Source organism: Schistocerca gregaria, chromosome X (assembly GCF_023897955.1).
Source record: "Schistocerca gregaria isolate iqSchGreg1 chromosome X, iqSchGreg1.2, whole genome shotgun sequence".
Lineage (NCBI taxonomy): Eukaryota > Metazoa > Arthropoda > Insecta > Orthoptera > Acrididae > Schistocerca > Schistocerca gregaria.
The window spans coordinates 170,154,616-170,179,017 of record NC_064931.1 but is presented as its reverse complement, the minus strand read 5'-3'; the positions used below and the strand labels follow the sequence as shown (position 1 = coordinate 170,179,017).

Below are 24,402 nucleotides of genomic sequence, written 5' to 3'. Positions count from 1 at the left end.
CACATGAAAAGATTTCCGACGTAATGCGACGGGAATTAACAGGCACTGAACGCGGAATGGTTGTTGGAGCTAGACGCATGGGACATTCCCTTACGGATATAGTTAGGGAATTCAGTATCCCGAGATCCACAGTGCCAAGAGTGTGCCTAGAATACCCAGTTTCAGGCATTACCTCCCACCACGGACAACACAGTGGCCGACGGCGTTCACTGAACGACCGAGAGCAGCGACGTTTGCGTAGAGTTGACAGTGCTAACAGACAAGCAACACTGCGTAAATAACCAAAGAAATCAAAGTGAGACGTACGACGAACGTATAGATCAGGACAGTACGGCGGAATTCGTCATTAATGGGCTATGGCGGCAGACACCCGACACGAGTGCCTTTGCTAACAGCTCGACATCGCCTGCAGCCCCTCTCCTGCGCATGTGATCATGTGGGCTATACCCTAGACAACTAGAAAACCGTGTCCTGGTCAGATGATTTCCGATTTCAGTTGGTAAGACCTGACGGTAGGGTTCGAGTGTGGTGCAGACCCCACGAAGCTACGGACGCAGTTCGTCACCAAGATATGTGCAACTTCCTGGCAGATTAAAACTGTGTGCCGGACCGAGACTCGAACTCGGGACCTTTGCGTTTCGTGAGCAAGTGCTCTACCATCTGAGCTACCCAAGCACGACTCACGGCCCGTTATCACAGCCTTACTTCTGCCAGTACCTCGTCTCCTACAGGAGGCAAAGGTCCCGAGTTCGAGTCTCGGTCCGGCACACAGTTTTAAACTGCCAGGAAGTTTCATATCAGCACACACTCCGCTGCTGAGTAAAAATCTAATTCTGGAAGCTATGTACAAGTTGGCAGTGGCTCCATAATGAGGTGGGCTGTGTTTACATGGGATGGACTGCGTCCTCTGGTTCAGATGAACCTATAATTGACTGGAGATGGTTACGTTCGGTTGCTTGGAGACCCTTTGCAGCCATTAATGGGGTACATGTTTGTAAACAATGATGACCTAAGTCCATACCACGCCGAGTTGCTGCCCTACACCAGGCAAAAGAAGGTCCGACATGATATTAGATGGTATCCCATGATTTTTGAAACCTCAGTGCACTTTCTAGTATTATTTATTAAAAAAAGATTTTCAACTACTATATTGGAATGAAACTGTGTTAGTTATTTTTTTCACATAGAGGACGGTCCCTAGGCTACATGATAGAAACTGAAACTGCTGTATTTGTCGTAAACGACAACATCAGTTTTCTTCTGCCTTTACACCAGTGAAGTTGTATGGTGGCATCTACTATTGCGAGTTTTTTTGGTTATTACTCACTCAAAATGTATGTTGAGTAGAATGGATTATTGATATTGAATAATGTAGTGTTTTTCTTATTGCTTACGTTAATCAGTGTGATTCTGCAATTTCCTTATATTTTAGCACTGAAGATCGCTATTTATAACCTATATCTGAATATACAAGAATACCAGGAAACCATTGAGGTAGCGACTGATAGCTGTGTTTCTATACTACAGTCACTATGCACAATAGTTCCTTATGAAATCAAAGGCAGAGAAAAGAATTTTTCGCCAGTGATATATTGCTACAAGGAGTGGGTAATGAGAAAGGCTGTCCGTGGAAGAATTCATGCACTCGAACCAATCTGATGGAGAAGTGTGGTCACAGTAAGGATTTCAGTTTCAGTAGAACCCCATCAACCATCTGACGATGCCGTTGGTGGAGTGGCTTGCGTGATTCAGCGCTATAATTAGCCGTACCGTGTGTGCAACCACAACGGAGGGGTCTCTGTTGAGAGGCTAGACAAACGTGTGGTTCCTGCAGAGGGGCAGCAGCCTCTCCAGTAGTTGCAGGGGCAGCTGTCTGGATGATTGACCGACCTGCCTTGTAACATCAACCAAAACGGCCTTGCTGTGCTGGTACTGTGAACGGCTGAAAGCAAGGGGAAACTGCCCTAGGGCATACAGCTCTACTGTATGGTTAAATGATAGTGGCTTATTTTTGGGTAAAATATTCCAGAAGTCAAAGAGTCCTCCATTAGAATCTGCGGGCGGGGACTACTCAAGAGGATGTCATCAGAAGAAACAAAACTGGCGTCCTACATGTCGGAGCATGGAATGTTAGATCCCTTAATCCGCCAGATAGGTTAGAAAATTCAAAAAGGGAAATGGATAGGTTAAAGTTAGAAATAGTTGGAAGTAGTGAAGTTTGGTGGATGGAGGAACAGTACTTCTTTTTAGGTGAATACTGGGTTATAAATACAAAATCAAATGGGGGTAATGCAGGAGTAGGTTTAATAATGAATAAGAAAATAAGAATGCAGGTAAGCTACTATGAACAGCACGGTGAACGTATTATTGTATTCAAGTAAACACAAAGCCTACGCCCGTCACAGAGTTTGTACGCCAGCTAGCTCCGTAGGTCATGTAGAGAATGAAGAAATATATGATAAGATGAAAGAAATTATTTAGATAGTTAAAGGAGACGAAAATGTAATTGGGTTTGGGGGACTGGAATTTGATAGTGGGAAAGGGAAGAGAAAGAAGAGACTATGGACTGGGGGAAAGGAATGAAAGAGCACACTGTCTGGTAGAATTTTGTAAATAGCATTATATAATAATCACTAACATTTGGTTAAAGAATCATGAAATAAGGTTGTATACGTGAATGACACCTAGAGACATTTAAAGGTTTCACACTGATTATATTAATCGTATGACAAAGATTTTGGAACCAGCCTCTAAACTGTAAAACATTTCGGCCAGACGTTAACTCTGGCCGTAATTTATTGGTTATGAACAGTAGATAAAAACTGGAGGAATATCAGAAAGGTATGATATTAAATGTATGGGACCTGGATAAATTGAAAGAACCAGAGGTTGTTCAGAGTTTCAGAGGGAGCATTAGCCAACGATTGACTAGAATAAGGGAAAGGAATTCAGTAGAAGACGAATGGTTAGCTTTGAGAGATGGAATAGTGAAGGCACTAGAGGATCAAACAGGTAGTAAAAAGACAAAACCTAGAAGAAATCCTTGGACATGACAGGAGATATTGAGTTAAACTGATCAAAAGAAAAAGTATAAAAATGCAGCCAATGAGGTACTCGAAAGGGAATACAAACTTGTAAAATATGAGATTTACATGAAGTGCAAATGTAAGATTTAGAAGCGTATTTCACTAGGGGAAGGATAGATACCGCCTACCGGAAAATTAAACCGGCTTTTGGAGAAAAGAGAAGCATCTGTACGAATATCAAGTGCTCGGATAGAAAGACAGTACTGACAATATTATAGAAAGGGAAGAGGACGTAGATGAGATAGCGGATACAATACTGCGAGAGTTTGACAGAGCAGTGAAATACGTAACTCTAAACAAATCCCATGGAGTAGACGACATTCCGTCTGAACTACTGATAGCTCTGGGAGAGCCAACCATGACAAAACTATTCCATCTGGTGTACATGATGTATGACATAGGCGAAATACTCTCAGACTTCAAGAAGAATGTAATACTTCCATTTCCAAAGAAAGTTTGTGGTGATGTGAATATTACAGAACTATCAGTTGAAACAATCATGGTTGCAAAATATGAACACACATTCGTTATAGAAGAATGGGGAAACTGGTAACAGCCGACCTCAGGAGAATTCAGTTTGGAATCCGGAGAAATATAGGAACATGCGAGGCAATACTGACTCGACGATTTCTCTTAGAAGACAGATTAAGGAAAGAAAATGGTTCAAATGGCTCTAAGCACTATGGGACTTAACATCCGAGGTCCTCAGTCCCATAGACTTAGCAGTACTTAAACCTTATAAACCTAATGACATCACACACATCCATGCCCGAGGCAGGATTAGAACCTGCGACCGTAGCAGCAGCGCGGTCCGGGCTGAAGCGCCTAGAACAGCCACAACGGCTGGCGGTTAAGGAAAGACAAAACTACATTTACAGTATTTGTAAACTTAGAGAAAGCTTTTTGATAATTTTGACTGGAATACCCTCTTTGAAATTGTGAGGGTGGCAGGGTTAAAAGAGTGTGAGTGAAAGGCTGTTTACTATTTGTACAGGAACCAGACAACAGTTATAAGAGTTAAGGGCATGAAAGGGAAGCAGTGGTTGAGAAGAGAGTGAGACAGAGTTATAGTATGTCCCAGATATTATTCAATCTGTACATTGAGCAAGCAGTACAGGAAACCAAAGAAAAATTTGGAGAAGGAATTAAAGTTCGGGGAGAAGAAATGAAAACTTTGAGATTTGCTGATGACATAATAATTTTGTCAGAGGTAGCAAAGGACTTGGAAAAGCAGTTGACTGAAATGGACTGTCTTGAGAGTAGGATATGAGGTGAACATCAACAAAAGCAAAACAATGAAAATGGAATGTAGTCGAATAAAATTATGTGATGCTGATGGCACTCGATTAGAAAACGAGACACTAAAAGTAGTAAATGAATTTTACTATTTGGGCAGAAAATTAACTGATGAGGGCCAAGTAGAGAGGATATAAAATGTAGACTGACAATGGCAAGAAAAGTCTTTTGAAGAACAGAAATCTGTTAATATCGAATATAGATTTAAGTATCAGGAAGTCTTTTCTGAAGGTATCTGTGTGGAGTATGGACATGTGTGGACGAGAAACGTGGAGGACAAACATTTTAGACAAGAAGAGAAAGATGCTTTTGAAATGTGGTGCTACAGAAGCATTCTGAAGATTATATAGGTAGATCAGGTAACTAACGAGGAGGTATTGAGCAAAGACAATAAATGTTCGGCACAACTTGATTTAAAGACGGGTTCTGTTGACAGGACACATCAACAGACAACAAGGGATTACCGGTAAAGTATTGAAGGGGCGTGTGGGGGGTAAAAATCATAGAGGTAGACCAAGAGACGAATACAGTAAGCAGATTCAGAAAGATGTGGGTTGTAGTAGTTATTCGGACATGAAGGGGCTTGCACAGGATAGAATAGCAGGGAGACCTGCATGAAACCAGTCTTCGGACTGAAGACCACAATAACTAAGAAACGAATCACGATAGCCCACTAGGAGGTTGATTTTTGGGGCGAAAGTGGTTTGACTAAATTACGCACAGAAAAGATCCCCTACAGGAGTGTCTTACGCTCGCAGCTGTTAATAGGGAAAGGAACAGAAAACGGCTGAGCGGAATACTGGTTGACCTAATTAAGGTAGCAGCTAGCCTCTACGTGGATCCTCCCCAGGAAGCAACACGAAACCAAGGAAACTGTTGAACATTCTTCCACTATGTTGCGGAGAGCCTTAGGTAACTTAAAAAGTGACAGAAAATACTGTGATTGTTTTATGAAATTGATACTATGGTTTCGCTGAAATCTCAAATCAGTTAACGTTGCGTATTCCCTACCTATATGTTAGTGGCTTACAAGCTGCTTGAGAGCGGACTATCGTAATTTTATATGGATTCAGTGCCCTTTAACAAGACCACAGGAAACATTGAAAATGTACCTACAGAAATATAGCTTATCAGATAAAGAGCACACGTCACGTCAACGAAAGTATATATTATATCTAAGTCACATTTCAATTGGAACAAAAAGTCTATATGTATCGACTATCCATGGATATGTTTATCACTATCTTACTGTATTGGCTTGACAATAGATTGATGATTGCACAATCTGTAGGACGTAGTACATAGACCAAGAGTAAGAGTATTTGCAATTAGTTGCGCAATGTTAGAGTGTGTGTGCGTTTCTCATCTCTAGTGTCTTTTTATTAGTCTGTTTCTTTAGTTAACATTCTTAAGACAGGCTTCTTTTCTTTACAGTTGTCCGGAATCCTATAGGTGGGTAACACTTAAGTTATATTCGTTATTATAAACTCCATTATTATTCGGTAGCCACTGCATGTGTTTGTGTATTTATTTATGCATACATTTTGAAAAAAATGCCTGTTTGTAATTTTTAATGTATTAAATGTCACTAATACCTAAGTAATTTTCCGATATCGTTATACAGGGTAAGTCACTAACGATTGCCATGTAGAATAACTCCGAAAGTATGGCAGGAGCTGAAAAGTTTGTGGGACAAATGTTGCATGGGACAACGGAGGCCATAATATGACGCTGGTTTTTTGTTGCTGGCCGGGTCACGTCGGAGATATGAAGGTCAACTTTTTTTTTTAATGGGATGCTATAGTTTGGTACTTATTTTCTGATAGCGGTTATCGAGACGAATCCAATGATGTGTAACAGTAAGATTTTTGAAGGTCAACGAGGGTCAAAAAGGTGGAATGAACATCCATTTACAGAAGGTGTTCGAAGTGATGACCATTGGTATCAGTGCAGTGCTACAATCTTCTTATCCTGGATTGAGTGGTATTCCTTATCACTTCCGCATTTATCGAAGCACATGGTCTGACAATTCTCTCTCGTATATCGTGCAAATGGTAAATATTCGCCGAATACGGTCATATCCATCTAACGTGCCACTGACTTTTTAACACCATTCGGCGGGTTTCGTAATACAGCACTAACAGGAACGGTGAGACTAGTATCATCGAATCAAGCGAATGTGAATGACGTATTCCTTCGAAGAACATGTCGATATGCTTCTCATTTACGGTGAATGCCATCGAAATTCCGTGAGAGATAGAGACTTATATGCTGAAACATGTCCTCAACGTGCTCACCCTCCAAGCCGTACATTTTAATATTTGTGATAAATTGAGAACAACAGGATATTTAACGCATCGGGAACATATCCGGCAAAGGAAAGTTACTAACGAGGAAACGGAAACTGGTACTCTTGCCACTGTGGTTCGACATGTTTCTGTTAGTTCGCGTCAAATCGGAAGGCATGAGCTAGAGTAGCGTTGTTCGTGTTCTGCATCGCTATAAATATCTACCTTACCATATCGGTCTCCACGAAGAATTAACTGGTACGGATTGTATGCGTCGCATTGAATGCTGTCGATGCAACTTCTGATGCAGAGGATTGACATATTTATCAATTTGGTTTTATTCACTGACGAGGCTGCATTCACGAACCTTGGAAATGTTAATTTGCATAACATGCACTATTGGGCAACCGAAAATCCATGTTGGCTGCGGCAAGTTGCACACCAAAACCCGTGGTCGGTGAATGTATGGTGTGGGATTCTGGAGGACAGAATTATAGGCCCCTATTTCATCGAAGGAAATCTTAATAGTAGGAAGTACACCACATTCCTGCAAGAAACATTAGGTCTGTTATTGGAAGAAATGCCTTTAGGAACAAGGAACAGAACGTGGTATCAACACAATGGGTGGCCGGCACATTTTTCGCTGATGGCTAGAAATGAGTTGCAGAGACAATTTCCAAATCGTTGGATTGGACGCAGTGGAGATGTGTCGTGGCCAGCTCGTTCGCCGGACTTCACGCTTCTAGATTTTTTCTTGTGGGGATTCGGTAAAACACGTTGTTTATAAAGACGTTCCAACTATACCTGAAGATATGCGAGAGAGAACTATCAGAGCATGTGCTTCGATAATTGCCGATGTGATAAGGAATACCGCCCAATCCATAATAAGAAGATTGCAGCACTGCATTGATACCAATGGTCATCACTTCGAACACCTTTTCTAAATGGACGTTCATGCCACCTTTGTGACCTTCGCTGACTTTCAAAGACCTTAATGTTACACATCATTGGATTCGTCTCGATAGCCGCTGTCAGAAAATAAGTACCAAACCATAGCATCCCATTTAAAAAAAACAAAGTTGACCTTCATATCTCTTTAGCGACCCCACCTAGCAACAAAAAACCAACGTCATAATATGGCTCCAGTTGTCGCATGCAACATTTGTCCCACAAACTTTTCAGTTCCTATCATACTTCCAGAGTTATTCTCGGTGGCAATAGTTAGTGACTCACCCTGTAGACTATTTCACCTTGACGTTCAACCAAATTCGGTATAGGATATCAGCAGAGCTTGCATTTTAATTCCCAGTTACAGAACTTCATTGTATGTGTTGCAATGGGCACACATTTAGATCGGAATAAATTGTGTTTTTCCCTCTTTTGATCTTAGCCTACTACAGCTGTATGGAGAGAAAATGATTAGGGGATAAGTAGTCCTTGTTCTCCATAGGATTATATTTAACAGCTAATGTCCTTAGTTCTTCCAACACTAGGGAAGTGACGAGTCAGAGAAAATGTTTGAGAGATACGTATTTTATCTGTCGACGGCTAAAAAGCTTTCGAGAGAATGAAGAGTAATAAACTAGTGTATCATGGAGATGATCTGCTATAGGCCATTAGAATTTTGTACGAAAATACAAACATAGGATTAGATATGGGAGAAAACTTGTCAGAAAAGCCACTGATTAATAGACGAGGAAAAATACTGTGTTATTTTTCTCTAACCTTTCCTAAAAATTAAATGGTCGCCATTTTACGAGAACACAAAAATAAATTTTAGACAGACGAATGCGAGGACAAGATCACCGTCCTCGGCATCCCTTTGTCTGCACATGACGCAGTTTTATTCGTTGACATGGAAACAAAGCATCTGTGAGGTATTCACACCCTACGTAAGGTATGCGAAGAATAGGACATGAAATTTCCTCCAAATAAACGAATTTAAGGGCCTTTATTGGATATGAACCAAAGAGATCAAAGATTGTAGTTAGCAACGAAATAATTTAAGAAATGGTTTAAAATTGATGTCACGCAAAATAACGTATGACTGCAACCAATATACTGAACAAAAATATCTTTAACAAGTACCAAAACCTTAAAACGAAGGGACAGAGGGTCACATTAATAACATTCTATAAGAAGATAGCTGACCCCAAGTTCATATATAGCATCATATGCTCGGTCTTTAAATAGACATAAAAAGAAGAATGCAAGCACAATAAATTAGGTTTCTTAGAAGAGTGAAAGGCTGTGTGAGTGCAGACAGGGTTAGAAGTGAAACAATAACATATGAAAAATTACTGCCTCAATAAAAGAATATGCCAGAATCAGTTAATGTGGAATGAAAATCTTAGAAAGAATGGCTAATAGAAATTTATTCATGGAACGTCAAAACTGTTGTATAATCAGGCAGAAAAGAGTGGGATCATGACGCAAAAACTGGGTAAAGATACAGGCTACATTTTCTAATATTTAATGTGAGGGGGGAGGAAAAAAAGAAGTATCTGCCTCAGGGTGGCAGTAGTTTGGACTCAAAGCTTTTCTTCAACAATATCACAGCGTTCCTGTCCACAGATAATGAACCAATGCCTCGCGTTTGCAGAAAATCTGGTGTATTGGTTGGACTGACCTACTGAAGCCAGTCGAACATATCGGGGTGAAATTTAAGGAAGTGATCTGACAAGGGCGCAAGAAAAATCCCGGAGATAGATGAATAACAATAAACACTTTTTTTAGCAAAAGCAAAGCCGCTTCTCATTAACCCACAAGGGCTATAGTTGATTAAATCACAGAATCTCACTCCATTGATCAATCGGAAAATCGTCAGACCGTCCTATAAATATGCATATAATCACTGACAAGTGTGAAATTAGAGGTTCGTAGTGAAACATTATCGCGGTGAACTTAACAGTAAGTTCTGTTCCAGACAGGTCACTGTTAGGACGGCTGTTCGGAATCAATCACAATGAAAAACTCATGGCGCTGGAATCCGTTGACGTCAAGGCTACAGAGCGTTGCTCGTAGTGGACTACTGGCTGCCAGTAGACAGCTCCAGACCCGATGATTCCGCAATCCTGCGTTGACTTCAATTGGTCTGAATGTGGCCGTGAGGCGTCCTTAATGCAGTCGCAGTGGAAGGATACGACCAGGACTATTTTCGGCCAGATGACCGAGGACGCGATAGCCGCGCCTCCTAGGCGATGGGGATGCCGCCTGTTGGTGAAGCGAGCGCCTCAGGACGTAATGACGGCTGTCAGAGCTTCTCGGACAACAAACTGTTCATGTTGACATTCATTGGAACTTTTTGTTTTGGCTTACGTTACGGTGGCGCATAGTGTCACTGGCCTGTTATACTGATGGATTACACGTGCCAACACGGCATATACCAGGTGGTTATAATTAAAGTGTAGCTCCTTTATTCTCGGTTCGTTCTTCTTTGAAGGTAATACACCGACAGGGCCTGTCAGATGTACCGTGACGTATGCACATTATCGAGACATCCTTGAATAGCATGTGATTCCTGCTTTGGAAGAGCGCAACTGTGTGGAGCCTTCATGCGAGATGAGATAACACCCCGTGTGTGCTGCCCAGTGAAGGTTCTGCTTAATGCATCCTCCCACGAACGTGATATTTCCAGATGCAGATCACCTTATCTGAATCCAGGTGACTTTCAGCTCTGGCAGTATCTAAAAGAACGCGTTCACCAGGGACAAATTAGATCTCTGCCTGATCTGAGAGCAAGTATACAGGAGCACGTTGCTCAGATTGAACTGGAACTGCTGCAAGAAACAGTTGACAACGTCTTTTTACGTATGGAACATCTCATCGACGTCTCAGATGTTCATGCTGAACAAATTGTGTAAACGGTGGTTAACAATAAAACCGACATTATCTTTTTCTCACTTGTTTGATCTTTTCTCCCATGTCCCATTTTTAATCCATTGCATGTGGAAACATTTCTATACAGCTTTCGTGTACTCACAGCTCAGATTTCGACCTGGTGACCAAAACTGGAACTAAATTTTTTCCGTGAATTTTATCCGTAATGGATGCAGTTGAATTCCCTGACTGTTCCTTTATAGGGTGTAGAACAATAACCGCTACCAGGCACAATAGAAATTAATTTTATTTAATATAGGACCAGTTTTGCGGTTATGTCGATCTTCAGGTGGTTTTACATTCAATTTCATGTTTCAGTGCTCAGTGTTGGAGATCACTGTTCGAATATAAAATAATATGATTACAACTAAATAGATTTAACTGAAACAAATGGAAGTCGGCAACCGACATGTGTTGTGAAGTATTATAGTGCTTACGTGCAGCTGGAGCATCTATGTCGTTTGCACATTACAATCATCACACTTTTACAAAAGCATAATATTAATAACATGTGCTGTATCAAAGGCATAATGTATCAAAGGCATAGCATGGTAGTACCAGTATTTACCATGATGTATAGTTACAGTTAATGCGTAAAAATAAAGATATTTTTGTAAAAATGTGAGGAATGTAGTGTTGAAACGACATGGATACCCCAGCTGTATGTAAGTACTATAATACGTTATAAAACATGTTACTTACCAGTTTCCAATTGTTTCAGTTACATCTATTTAGTCATCATCACATTATTTGTTTTTTATTTAAACAGTGATTCCAACACTGAACACGACCAAACCTGAAATCAGTCCTGCATCAAATAAAATCACCTTCAATTGTGACTGGCAGCACATATTATTCTGAACCCTATAAATTTTTTCCGATGTAAATCGGTTCCGCATTAACGCGTAGGATCATCTACCGAGTTTTTCTGCCATGCGATAATTACAGCCGACACTGGACCTCTTTGAGTAGCTGTACTTAAGTTACAATCACCCGACAACATGCGGAGGTTGCACAAAAATATGGAAACACCGCGAGAATGCATGCTTGAACATAAATGCAGCTGCTAGCCAAAGCTGCAGGTTGCACTGTTGTATTTGACCCTACACGGCAGTTGTGCATTGTCTTCTCATCAGAACAGTGTTGTTGAGAGTGAGCTATGTCAGAGAGAAATGAATTCAAACGTGGGCAAATTAATGGTATTCATATGGTGGGTGCTTTAGTAACCAAGGCAGTGGAAGTGTTTGGTGTTTGAAGAGGCAACGTATCGAAGATTTACATTGCATACAAAGAAAATGGAAAATATCATCCGCTAAGTCACAACATGGATGAAAGTCTGTGCTGGGTCATCGTGACACACGGTAATTGAAGAAGACTGTACCGCAAAATAAGTGGACGATAGCTGCAAAAGTCACTGCAGAACTGGACGTCGAACTCGCCAAGCCGGCCGGTGTGGCCGAGCGGTTTTAGGCGCTTCAGTCTGGAACCGTGCGACCGCTACGGTCGCAGGTTCGAATCCTGCCTCGGGCATGGATGTGTGTGATCTCCTTCGGTTAGTTAGGTTTAATTAGTTCTAAGTTCTAGGGGACTGATGACCTCAGAAGTTAAGTCCCATAGTGCTCAGAGCCATTTGAACCATTTTGAACTCGCGAAATCTGTCAACACCAAAACAATGCAAGAGAGTTCCTCAAGCTGGAAGTAAACATGTGCCGAAGCCATAAAAAGTGAGCTATGCTGCAATGGGCCAACGGCCTTACCGCAGAGGAAACACCCGTTCCCGCAAATCGCCAAAGTTAAGCGCTTTCGGGCTGGGCCAGCACTTGGATGGGTGGCAGTCCGCCCTACCGAGCGCTGTCGACAAGCGGGATGCACTCAGCCCTTATTAGGCCAACTGAGGAGTTACTTCATTGAGATTTAGCGGCTCCGGTCTCGTAAACTGACATATGGTCGAGAAAGAAGTGTGCTGACCACATGCCCCTCCATATCCGCATCCAGTGGCGCCTGTGGAGCTAAGGATGACACGCGGTTGGTCCGTACCGTTGGGCCTTCATGGCCTCTTCGGGCGGAGTTTAATTTATGCTGCAATGGTATAGTAGATAGTGTCAGAAGTTCCATGCGGCTTTTCGCGGATGATGCTGTAGTATACAGAGAAGTTGCAGCATTAGAAAATTACAGCAAAATGCAGGAAGATCTGCAGCGGATAGGTACTTGGTGCAGGGAGTGCCAACTGACCCTAAACATAGACAAATGTAATGTATTGCAAATACACTCCTGGAAATTGAAATAAGAACACCGTGAATTCATTGTCCCAGGAAGGGGAAACTTTATTGACACATTCCTGGGGTCAAATACATCACATGAGCACACTGACAGAACCACAGGCACATAGACACAAGCAACAGAGCATGCACAATGTCGGCACTAGTACAGTCTATATCCACCTTTCGCAGCAATGCAGGCTGCTATTCTCCCATGGAGACGATAGTAGAGATGCTGGATGTAGTCCTGTGGAACGGCTTGCCATGCCATTTCCACCTGCCGCCTCAGTTGGACCAGCGTTCGTGCTGGACGTGCAGACCGCGTGAGACGACGCTTCATCCAGTCCCAAACATGCGCAATGGGGGACAGATCCGGAGATCTTGCTGGCCAGGGTAGTTGACTTACACCTTCTAGAGCACGTTGGGTGGCACGGGATACATGCGGACGTGCATTGTCCTGTTGGAACAGCAAGTTCCCTTGCCGGTCTAGGAATGGTAGAACGATGGGTTCGATGACGGTTTGGATGTACCGTGCACTATTCAGTGTCCCCTCGACGATCACCAGAGGTGTACGGCCAGTGTAGGAGATCGCTCCCCACACCATGATGCCGGGTGTTGGCCCTGTGTGCCTCGGTCGTATGCAGTCCTGATTGTGGCGCTCACCTGCACGGCGCCAAACACGCATACGACCATCATTGGCGCCAAGGCAGAAGCGACTCTCATCGCTGAAGACGACACGTCTCCATTCGTCCCTCCATTCACGCCTGTCGCGACACCACTGGAGGCGGGCTGCACGATGTTGGGGCGTGAGCGGAAGACGGCCTAACGGTGTGCGGGACCGTAGCCCAGCTTCATGGAGACGGTTGCGAATGGTCCTCGCCGATACCCCAGGAGCAACAGTGTCCCTAATTTGCTGGGAAGTGGCGGTGCGGTCCCCTACGGCACTGCGTAGGATCCTACGGTCTTGGCGTGCATCCGTGCGTCGCTGCGGTCCGTTCCCAGGTCGACGGGCACGTGCACCTTCCACCGACCACTGGCGACAACATCGATGTACTGTGGAGACCTCACGCCCCACGTGTTGAGCAATTCGGCGGTACGTCCACCCGGCCTTCCGCATGCCCACTATACGCCCTCGCTCAAAGTCCGTCAACTGCACATACGGTTCACGTCCACGCTGTCGCTGGCATGCTACCAGTGTTAAAGACTGCGATGGAGCTCCGTATGCCACGGCAAACTGGCTGACACTGACGGCGGCGGTGCACAAATGCTGCGCAGCTAGCGCCATTCGACGGCCAACACCGCGGTTCCTGGTGTGACCGCTGTGCCGTGCGTGTGATCATTGGATGTACAGCCCTCTCGCAGTGTCCGGAGCAAGTATGGTGGGTCTGACACACCGGTGTCAATGTGTTCTTTTTTCCATTTCCAGGAGTGTACATAGAAAGAAGGACCCTTTATTGTATGATTATATGATAGCGGAACAAACACTGGTAGCTGTTACGTCCGTAGAATATCTGGGAGTATGCGTGCGGAACGATTTGAAGTGGAATGATCATATAAAATTAATTGTCGGTAAGTCGGGTACCAGGTTGAGATACATTGGGAGAGTCCTTAGAAAATGTAGTCCATCAACCTATACTTGAGTATTGCTCATCAGTGTGGGATCCGTACCAGATCGGGTTGCCGGAGGAGAGCGGCTCGTTTCGTTACAGGGTTATTTGGTAAGCGTGATAGCGTTACGGAGATGTTTAGCAAACTCAAGCTGCAGACTCTGCATGAGAGGCGCTCTGCATCGCGGTGTAGCTTGCTGTCCAGGTTTCGAGAGGGTGCGTTTCTGGATGAAGTATTGAATATATTACTTCCCCCTACTTATACCTCCCGAGGAGATCACGAATGTAAGATTAGAGAGATTCGAGCACGCATGGAGGCTTTCCAGCAGTCGTTCTTCCCGCAAAACCATACGCGACTGGAACAGGGAAGGAAGATAATGACAGTGGCACGTAAAGTGCCCTCCGTCACACATCGTTGGGTGGCTTGCGGAGTATAAATGTAGATGTAAATGTAGATGAAAGTCATGTGGTCGTATCAGTCTTGATTCACACTGTTTCCCACTTCCAGCCAAGTTTACATCTGGCATACGCCGTCCCAAGACCACAACACAGACTGGTTGCTGCCGAGAGCCAAAAAATGGCGTGGGTTCGGCACTGATTTGGGCAGCCATATATGTATATTCCATGAGCCCCATCTTTACTTTTCATGGTCACATTACTGTCAAGGATTATGTGACCGTTTTGGCTGTTCAGATCCACCCTGTGGTACAATATTTGTTCTCCAATGGTGATGCTGTGTAACAAGACGAAACGACCTTCTGTTCAAACGGTTCGCATCGTACAGGAGTGGTTCTGTGAATGCGAGGATTAATTGTCACATAGTGTTTGACCATCACAGTCACCAGATCTCATTATTATTGAACCTTTGTGATCAACTTTGGAGAGAAAATGCCTTATCGCTATCATCTTCCATCGTCGTTACCTGAACGTACACTAATTTGCAGGAAGAATGGTTAATATCCTCTTGAAAACATTGAAGGACCTATATTTATCCATTTAGAGATAACTGGAAGCTGTTCTGAATGTCAACGGTTTTTCTACAGCGTATTAGGCATGATACTGTGTTACGCTTTTGGTGTTGTCATATTTTTGTGCTCCCTCCGTATACAGGGTGAGTCACGAATGACGTAACATCCCTTTTTGTTCTCAAGCGTTTCCAGATATCGATCCGAGTTTTCCGCAAATGGTAGTGTGCTGTGATGCATGTAATGTTTTGTACGGCTAACGCTATGAACTCTGGTATCAACCGAGATATTGAAACAAGTATGGTTTTTTTGTTTCCGAGTGAAATCGTATACTTTTCGTAACTGCATTCAGCAGCTCTTGAAGAGAAAATTAAACTGATACAGCGCTTGTTAATATGGATGTTGGAACCTTTCGCAAAAGAATCCGAGAAATGCATTGAAATTGGGTACTGCGGTGGAAACATTGCCAAGCAGATCTTTCATGCCAAGCTACGTCGTTATGTGCAGCAAAACAGACCCACGCTGCTTCGATAAAACTTCATTTCCTTCAAGACACAGATACGGGATCAGCTATGATTATCATGTATAGAACTACGGGATATGCTAGCTTCTAGCGCATCAGATACGGCTTAGGAAAGCTATCTCAAATTCAAGGGTTTGCTTGGAAATGCCTGAATGCTTCTTGAAGGTAATGAACTAAGCATTTTATTCAGAATGACTGACATGTCACCAGCAAAGTAAATATTTTTCTTAGCGAAAGATAGTTTTACACTTAAGCATGTGCTCAAATTGTTTACCAACAACTGCAAGACACGTTTCAACATGCCGTTCGAGAGATAAATGAAAAGTTGAAAGTACGTTGGATGGGATATCGTTGCCCAATGTGGCCCTTCGACGGAGCATATCACCTGGCGTAGTTTGGGCTTCATCATAGACGGCGACTTTCTGTGCTCCCCATAGAAAGAAATCAAGAGCAGTGAAATCAGAGGCTAAGGCCAGCCATTGCACTGCAGCATTCCCTTCTGTCCAACGCCCAGGAAACTTATCATTCAACATTTGTATTGCAGCCGCGAAGAGTGAACTGGACAGCCGTCGTATTGGAATCACATACACTGTCCCACATACACTGTTCTTCTAGAAGAACAGGTAGGATGTTGGTAAGAATGTGCGCTCATTTTTTTTCCATTTAACACCACTGGAATGAAGTAAGGTCACACAATGGAATTTCCTATGTTGCTGCACCATACATTTACGTTTACGGTCGTTGGTGTTGTACCTGACGAAGCCAACGTGGATTTTCCACTTCCAAGTAGTGCAGGTTCAAATGGCTCTGAACACTATGGGACTTAACATCTGAGGTCATCAGTCCCCTAGAACCTAGAACTACTTAAACGTAACTAACCTAAGGACATCACACATATCCATGCCCGAGGCAGGATTCGAACCTGCGACCGTGGCGCCGTGCGGCTGGTCCCGGCGGAGGTTCGAGTCCTCCCTTGGGCATGGATGTGTGTGTTTGTCCTTAGGATAATTTAGGTTAAGTAGTGTGTAAACGTAGGGACTGATGACTTTAGGAGTTAAGTCCCATAAGATTTCACACACATTTGAACATTTTTGAGACCGTAGCGGTCGAGCGGTTCTAGACTGAAGCGCCTAGAACCGCTCGGCCACAACGGCCGGCCCAAGTAGTGCAGGTTATGTAAATTTACATAACCGTTGTTAGTGAGCGTTGCTTCGTAGGTAAATAGCACCCGTTGGGAAAATGTAGTACTGCAGAGTACACCGATAAAATTCTATACGACGTTTGAAATCACGTCCTCCGAGTCCCTGATTTTGTGACAGATGACGAGGGTGGAATTTATGTCGATACAAGATGTAAATGACACTCGTCAGGCTGATTCCACATACAGGGTGATAATTATTGAACTATATTAAAAAAAGTAAATTAGTTACAAACTACGGCCTGAACACACTTTATTCAACATGTAAACGTCACTACAGCTATTTGGATTTATATTATGCCATGTTCGATATGCCTACCATCATTGGCGATGATGTGGCGCAGACGAATAGCGAAATTCCGCATGGCCCGCTCAAGTGTCGAAACGTCGATGCTGTCGGTGACCTGAATGGCTGTTTTCAGCTCAGCGATAGTTTTAGGTTATTACTGTACACTTTGTCCTTAATATAGCCCATGCAAAGGAGTTGCATGTGTTCAGATCCGGAGAATATGGCGGTCAATCGAGGTCCATGGCAGTGTCCTCTGGGTACCCCAGAGCTAGAATGCGGTCCCCAAAGCGTTCCTCCAGGACATCAAACACTCTCGTGCTTCGATGGGGTCGAGCTCCGTCTTGCACGAACCGAATCATGTCGAAATCAGGGTCATTTTGGATAATGGGCATGAAATCATCTCCCAAAGCCTCCACATACCTTTCGGTAGTCACCGTGCCATCAAGGAATATGGCACCGATTATTCCGTGACTGGACGTTGCACACCACACAGTCACCCGTTGAGGTGAAGAGAATTCTCGATCGCGAAATGCGGATTCTCGGTCCCCCAAATGCGTCAATTTTACTTATTGACGAAGTGAGCTGACAACAGCAAATCAGGAGCGCATGCGCATACTAATCAACCGTCATGCCCCGCGGCCAACCGCGCAGTTTGAATGTCCTTCCGCAAACCGTTCAGATGTTATGACGATTTTATTTCATAATTGTCACCCTGTGCCATGGCAGTATTTCTCGCGCCACCATTTTGTTTTCATCTTCGTCCTCTGACGTTGAAGCTGCTTGTTTACAGTGGACGTAGGCAAGGTCGTAGCGGAGGTGGTTTGCCATTGCCTTCCTCCGACCGTAATGGGATGAATGATGATGGTGAAGGCAACACAACAACATCCAGTCATCTTGAGGCAGGGAAAGTCCCTGATCCCGCCGGGAATCGGGCTCGGGACCCCGTCCGCAGGAAGCGAGAACGCTACCGCAAGACCACGATCTGCGGACACTTCGTACAATGGTACGACTTAAACTAACGTATGCACTGAATTGTCAAACCAAACTGTAGTATAACATTTCCAGTGCTGAGACGGCGGTATGGCAACGTTCCGAAAGCCAATTGAAAATGCTGTCTGTTCGTAATAGTGATCTAAGAATTTGTTCAAGTGGCTGGTGCAACGGACAGTGGCGATCAGGACAGACATCCCTATACCGTCGTACTGTTTCGACATCATTTCTTTCACATTCGCCATATAACGGTAGCACGTTTAACGTCTCCTCATTGGTGTGCATGTCTGCCGCCAGCGTTGAAGCAGAAAAGACCTGTGGATAGACAACACAGCTGCTGCTAGTTCTGCAGTGTAGTCAAGAAATACTCTCGGATTCTTTCGTGAGAGTTTAACCTTAAAATTAACAAGAATTATATCACTGTATTCACTTTTTCAAGCGTTTTCGGAGGCCCGTTAAAAGAATGTCATTCTGTTTAAAAAGTCATACTTGCTTCAATATCTCTTTCTATACAAGAGTTAAGAGTACAAAAGTGAGTGCCCTTTCAGCGTACTATCAACAGCGGAAAATCTCGTTTCGATATCTGGAACCGTTCACGAATAAAACGAGTGTTGCGTCTTACGTGACTCACCCTGCATATGCCATAAAATTCAGCAACATCGATTCACCATGGTTCAGATATCGTGGGAATAAATTCCACCTGACAGGAATTCTCTCAAATTCAAACGCTGTCACAATAGCAACAGATCCTAAACACGTTAAATTCTATAAATGGCTTTGAAACTAACAGCAGTATGTTTCTGGAGACATTTAACTGCATGGTGTATCTCTAGTTACTCTGCACCATACTCGCGAACTGCTAATGTTGTATTCTGTCTCATTTTATTAACATTTACTTATATGATACTTTAACCTTCGCTACTTTACGTTGCTTGTTTAAAGTGAATGAAAATAAAGTGTACTCCAACTATCTCTGTTTTCTCGCGCCTTTTTATTGCCTTTCAGTGCAACGGTGGTGGTATTAAAAACAAAAACCATTTGTAGCACAAAATACACATCTAAGAGCGAGAGGAAAACATGTTGAAAATAGAGAGTGGCTGTCCTCCATTTCAATCGAGTTTTATATAAAACCTACAATTTAGAGGTGTTTTACAAACATTAGTTCCTTTACAAAAAAAAAATAGTGTAAAGAAAGGAGTAGGTTTACTCGCTAAATGAACGCATAAATTGTTATCTGCACCATTAAATTGAATATTGGAAATAAAAAGCAGTCATAGGACAATCTCAAATGCCAATAACAAATGAAATGGTAAAAAAAGGTTTTGCATCATTCTCATGAATAGTTTGTGTTACTTTTTTTTTAATTATCAGAATCTTTTTCCTCGGTATGGTACTTCTTTACTTCAGAAAATTAGTACTTAAAGCAGTTTATGTAAAGGAGGGAAAAATAAACACTGATGTTGTTGCATCTGACAGTAGGGATGTGGAATGGGAGAGGGGTCAAGGGGTTGCCTATCTGCAAGCGCCTAGGACTTAGTCACGGTTTGTCTCTACACAGGCACATTTTAAACTGCTCAACAAAGGCACAAGGGTGCACCGAGGATGTTGTCGAACTGGAGGGGGTTAGAGGAACCCCATGTTGTTTTATTCATGTATGTGTCAATGCCGCAACCCTCTGTGATCACACCACAGGAGGCCGCGAAGCAGGAGGGCTGAAAAAGCATAAGCACTCTTTGCTGCTTCGAATCGCTTTCAAATTTCGTCGAATGGTTTTGAATGGTTCCTAATGGTTGTACCCTGTACACTAGAACAAAACCTGCAGTCGCACTGCACTCTAGAGGCCTGCTATCACCTTCAAATGTTCTCAACAGCATCATACTGTTGTTCATCGCACAGCGAATTATCATTTTCGACAGCGAAATGTGTGGGAGTAAACATCCTAAAGAAAGGGGTGGTTTCATCGACGCCATTTATGCACCCCATAAGGCCTTTTCGTGTCGATTCTGAGCAGTAGTGTGTCTGAAATGTTTTCCTCTGCCACCCATAAGAAAATTGCGTGATTTTAACGCTGGGCCTCGTTGTTCTGACCTCCATCGCAAAGGCGTCAAAAGAAAGGGTGAAATGGATGTAAGGCGAGATGTGACGACCTTCTCATTGTGCGACGCCTCCATGGTGGCGCTGGAGAGAATTGTGATGAAATTCCTTGCCAGTGTGACAGCATTAATCCACCTTACACCTCACATGAAATTCTGAGCTCTGGCCTTTTCTTCGCATGTGTCGACACCATGTTGGAAACAGTGACGTCGCAGGGCTCCATGTTTTGGCATCACTACAGAGGAATATTGGAGCCACCTTTCAACCAGGTTTCAAACTTCTACGTCGCAGTGGGAGGCAATCACAGCGATCTGAAAGCATCCAAAAGCTGAAGGAGAATGGCTAACAATCGCCAACGTTGTTCCTCTGCCAGGACAGATTCTATTGGCAATTCAATAGTAGCTTCCTCCCTGCATTGTCTGTAGTGATTGTGGGGCACTAATCGGCCCTTACTGAATTGGTTCGGCGGTTCCTACGCACATACCTTTAAGGATGAGTTGTGCCAGCTCATTACAGTTCGATCATCGCTGGCTTTTCGATTTCGTATGTGATCCTGAGTACATTTTTGGAATCGGAACAACCTCCATAAATTAATTGAGCATCTAGACTTACGACGGAGACTCGTCTCATTCAAGACAGTGGGATAATATCATCATCAACGGCAAACAACCGCCCAGAGCAGTCTTTGTTATTCTTGGAATAGCTTCGTCAGTCTGGAACTCCCACAGCTTATGACAGCTTGTGATGTCATTGTGAAATCCCATCCAAGACTAAGATCATGACTTCATTCTGTTAAAACATTAAATTCGTTGTGCTGTGTTTTGTTACTGATAGTTACTCTTGAAGTACATGTTCCTGTGCGCTGGACGTATTTCCCATTTGCGACTTTCAGCGAAACCATTCGTATTATAAAACATAGTGTTCTCTATGTGAAGCCGATAAGCACTCGACATTACGGAAAATGAAGCCCCTTGGTTGACAGGTGTACTGAAAACTGCACCCACTGAAATTTGCGCCCAGTGAATTTTGTGCCCAGAAAGGGCGTAGGAATGGTCCACTAGTTCCCTTGCGCGGCCGGTAGAAGAGCTGAGGAACGCTACCTGGAGGTTTTTCGGGCTTGCGTTTTCAAGCCGTACTACATAGAACACTGCGAATGGAGAATGTCAATGTAAAGAGTGCACAAGAAATCATTACACGTTGCAAAACCATGGAGCGTGTATCAGACACTGTTTGAGTTCCTAGTCATTTGATTAAAACTTCAGAAACGAAACTTCCCACTGTTATACAAAAATCTGTTGACAATTATTATGAGTTTCCTTGCACAAATTTCGCGACTAAGAGGATTTTCTTTGGAACTGTTACCAAATTTATTTTGGCATTAAGATTTTTCTTAACCTCGTGTGATTCGATAGCGTTACGTAAGATTGTTCTTTTTTTTTCCAGAAGTTAAATTAATTAAGAATTACCTTGAGTCCCCTATGAATAAGGCAAAAGTGTCTAATTTAGCACTTAGTCAATAAAAAATGGGCTAGCTAGAGGTATCCATATTGATGAGGTAATTTCAAAAATTGCTCCCGAAAAACATGAAGAAATTCTAAGCTATGTGATGGTCACCAGTCACTAAGGAAATCTTCGGTTACTCGTTCTGTTTTCTTAATAATCAATTAACTGTGCTTGTTTTTAATGCGCTTTACTTATTCGTTTTCTTCTATAAAAAACTGTTTGCGAAGTAGTTAACATAATACTTTGCTTATATAATGATGCATATGAAAAAAATCCTACACACGAAAGTTACATTTTATGCTTCTGTGATGCTGGCATTTTTTGTTTTTTGTTTTGGGGGGGGGGGGGGGGAGGTGTACGGGGAGGTGGGTCAGACAAATTAAATCTGCAACTTACCAAGCGACGCCACTGCGTAAACGTCACTATGAACCAGATTAAAATATTGGATGTGTTCATAAGCAAGGTCTAGATCTTGCACTTTTCTCCAGAGAGCAACTTTCATGTGGCTGTCGGCTTTCGGTAGTACAACTTCAATCGCAGAACTCGCCCGCTGATTCGAAATCTGCGGTCGTTCCAGTCTGGAATATTTTCCGCCAAATTTCGAAAAAGATGGATGTATGTCTCTCTTCTTTTGTCGGGCAATAATGCAAAGACAACCGGACATATGTTTTTCACGTTATATGTGCTCCCAAAGTCGGCGTAAATGATGTATATTGCGAAAACTGTTTGCTACAGCACTTAAACGTGATAAAATCATACTCTCGATTATGCAGGCAACCCACCTACTGTGAATATATTTTGGAAATAGAAGTCTCTTCCTCTTGTACCCTTGTTTCAAGTCTTCTTTACATTCAACCGAGCGTCGTCCAGAGCTCCAATCTGATGCTCGAGTGAAAAAGCACCGTCGAATCCTTAGTTTTAAGCATTCCTCGGCCAAGGTTTACTTTCTGCTTTGAACAGCGCCACGCCATAGTCCCGTCTTTTTCGTTCTCTTCCTATGTAAGAACAACCTCCGTAGTGGCTGGTCATTGAAATTCCATATCGGAACTATTGCGAGGGAAATACACAAGTCGCACGATGTCAACTCTATGACACCGAGAGCGATATCAAGGCTGGTTTCTTCAGACAATCGGCTACTGTGGTAGAGGAGGTCTATCGCAGTTTGGCTGTGTCTAGGGAGCAGGTAGTTCAGAGTAATTCCGACGGTCCGGACGCAAGGGTAAGCGGTGACACAAAGGGAGTAGGTATTTCACTGATTTCTGGTTGGGTGCAAATATCACCGGGCGCAGTTTTCATGGATTTTCGCAGCTCGCCTCCAGTTCTGCCGTTTCCATGTCAACAGGCAACTTCATCACTGGCGGAACATGTTATTCACAGACGGTTCTAGATTTCCACTGACGCATGTTGATGACCGTGTTCAGGTGTGGAGACATCATGGTGAGTGGTAACTGGAAAATGTTGTCCAGGAAATCGACAGAGTCGGCCAAGGTTTTTGTGATGGTGTTAGAAGGCAGCAGTGCTGACAGCCGTACTGATCTTGTTGTTGTGTATGATCGCCTTACCGGCAGGCAGTACGTCGAAAACTGTTGAACCACGTGGAGGCTGCTGTGTACAGCGGTGGCACTGAATTTCTTCTAGTGCATGATAATGCCAGGGCCCATGTGGCGGGCGTCATCAGAGATGTCTTGCGAAGCCTGGACATTGAAGTGACTCTCGCCCTTAACCACATCGAGCATGTGTGTGGGACATACTAGACAAACGTATTCGTGATCGTCTGTTCCATCACAGACCCTCCAAGAACTCTCAAGGGCTGTCATTCAAAACTGACGGAGTATCAGGCGGTGATAAACGCTCACGGAGGGCATACACATTATAGAAGCTCTCAGAGCCCAATGAAAAGCATCCAGAATGACGGAATGGCTTGTTGTTTTCCACACTTGTCGTTCATTTCAGTTCTTGTCATACACTAAAGCGCCAAAGAAACTGGTATAGCCATGCGTATTCAAATGCAGAGGTATGTAAACAGGCAGAATACGGCCCTGCGGTCGGCAACGCCTGTATATGATAAGTGTCTGGCGTAGTTGCTGCTACAATGGCAGGTTATCAAGATTTAAGTGAGTTGCAACGTGGTGTTATAGTCGGCGCGCTAGAGTTGGGGCACAACATCTCCGACGTAGCGATGAATTGGGGATTTTCCCGTGTGACCATTTCACGATTTTACCATGAATATCAGGAAACCCGTAAAACATCGAGTCTCCTACATCGCTGCGGCCGCGAAAGGAACGTGCAAGAACGGGACCAACGACGACTGAAGAGAATCGTTCAGCGTGGCAGAAGTGCAATCCTCCCTCAAATTGCCGCAGATTTCAACGCTTAGCCATCAACAAGCGTCGTCGATATGAGCTTTCGGAACGGAAGGCCCACGG

At 43.5% G+C, this 24,402-nt stretch overlaps 1 protein-coding gene across 2 annotated transcripts in view; it reads left to right on the top strand.

Moving 5' to 3' along the window:
* The window catches only part of LOC126298000 (retinol dehydrogenase 13-like), a 180,853-nt gene that overhangs the window by 137,197 nt on the left and 19,254 nt on the right, over nucleotides 1-24,402 (top strand). The window contains exon 6 of one of the 2 annotated variants that reach the window (XM_049989316.1): nucleotides 5,817-5,834. The exons of the other annotated variant lie outside the window; for it this stretch is intronic. Within the exon in view, the coding sequence (XP_049845273.1) occupies nucleotides 5,817-5,834 (18 nt within the window). The remainder of the gene's footprint in view (nucleotides 1-5,816; nucleotides 5,835-24,402) is intronic. 2 annotated transcript variants of the gene reach the window in all.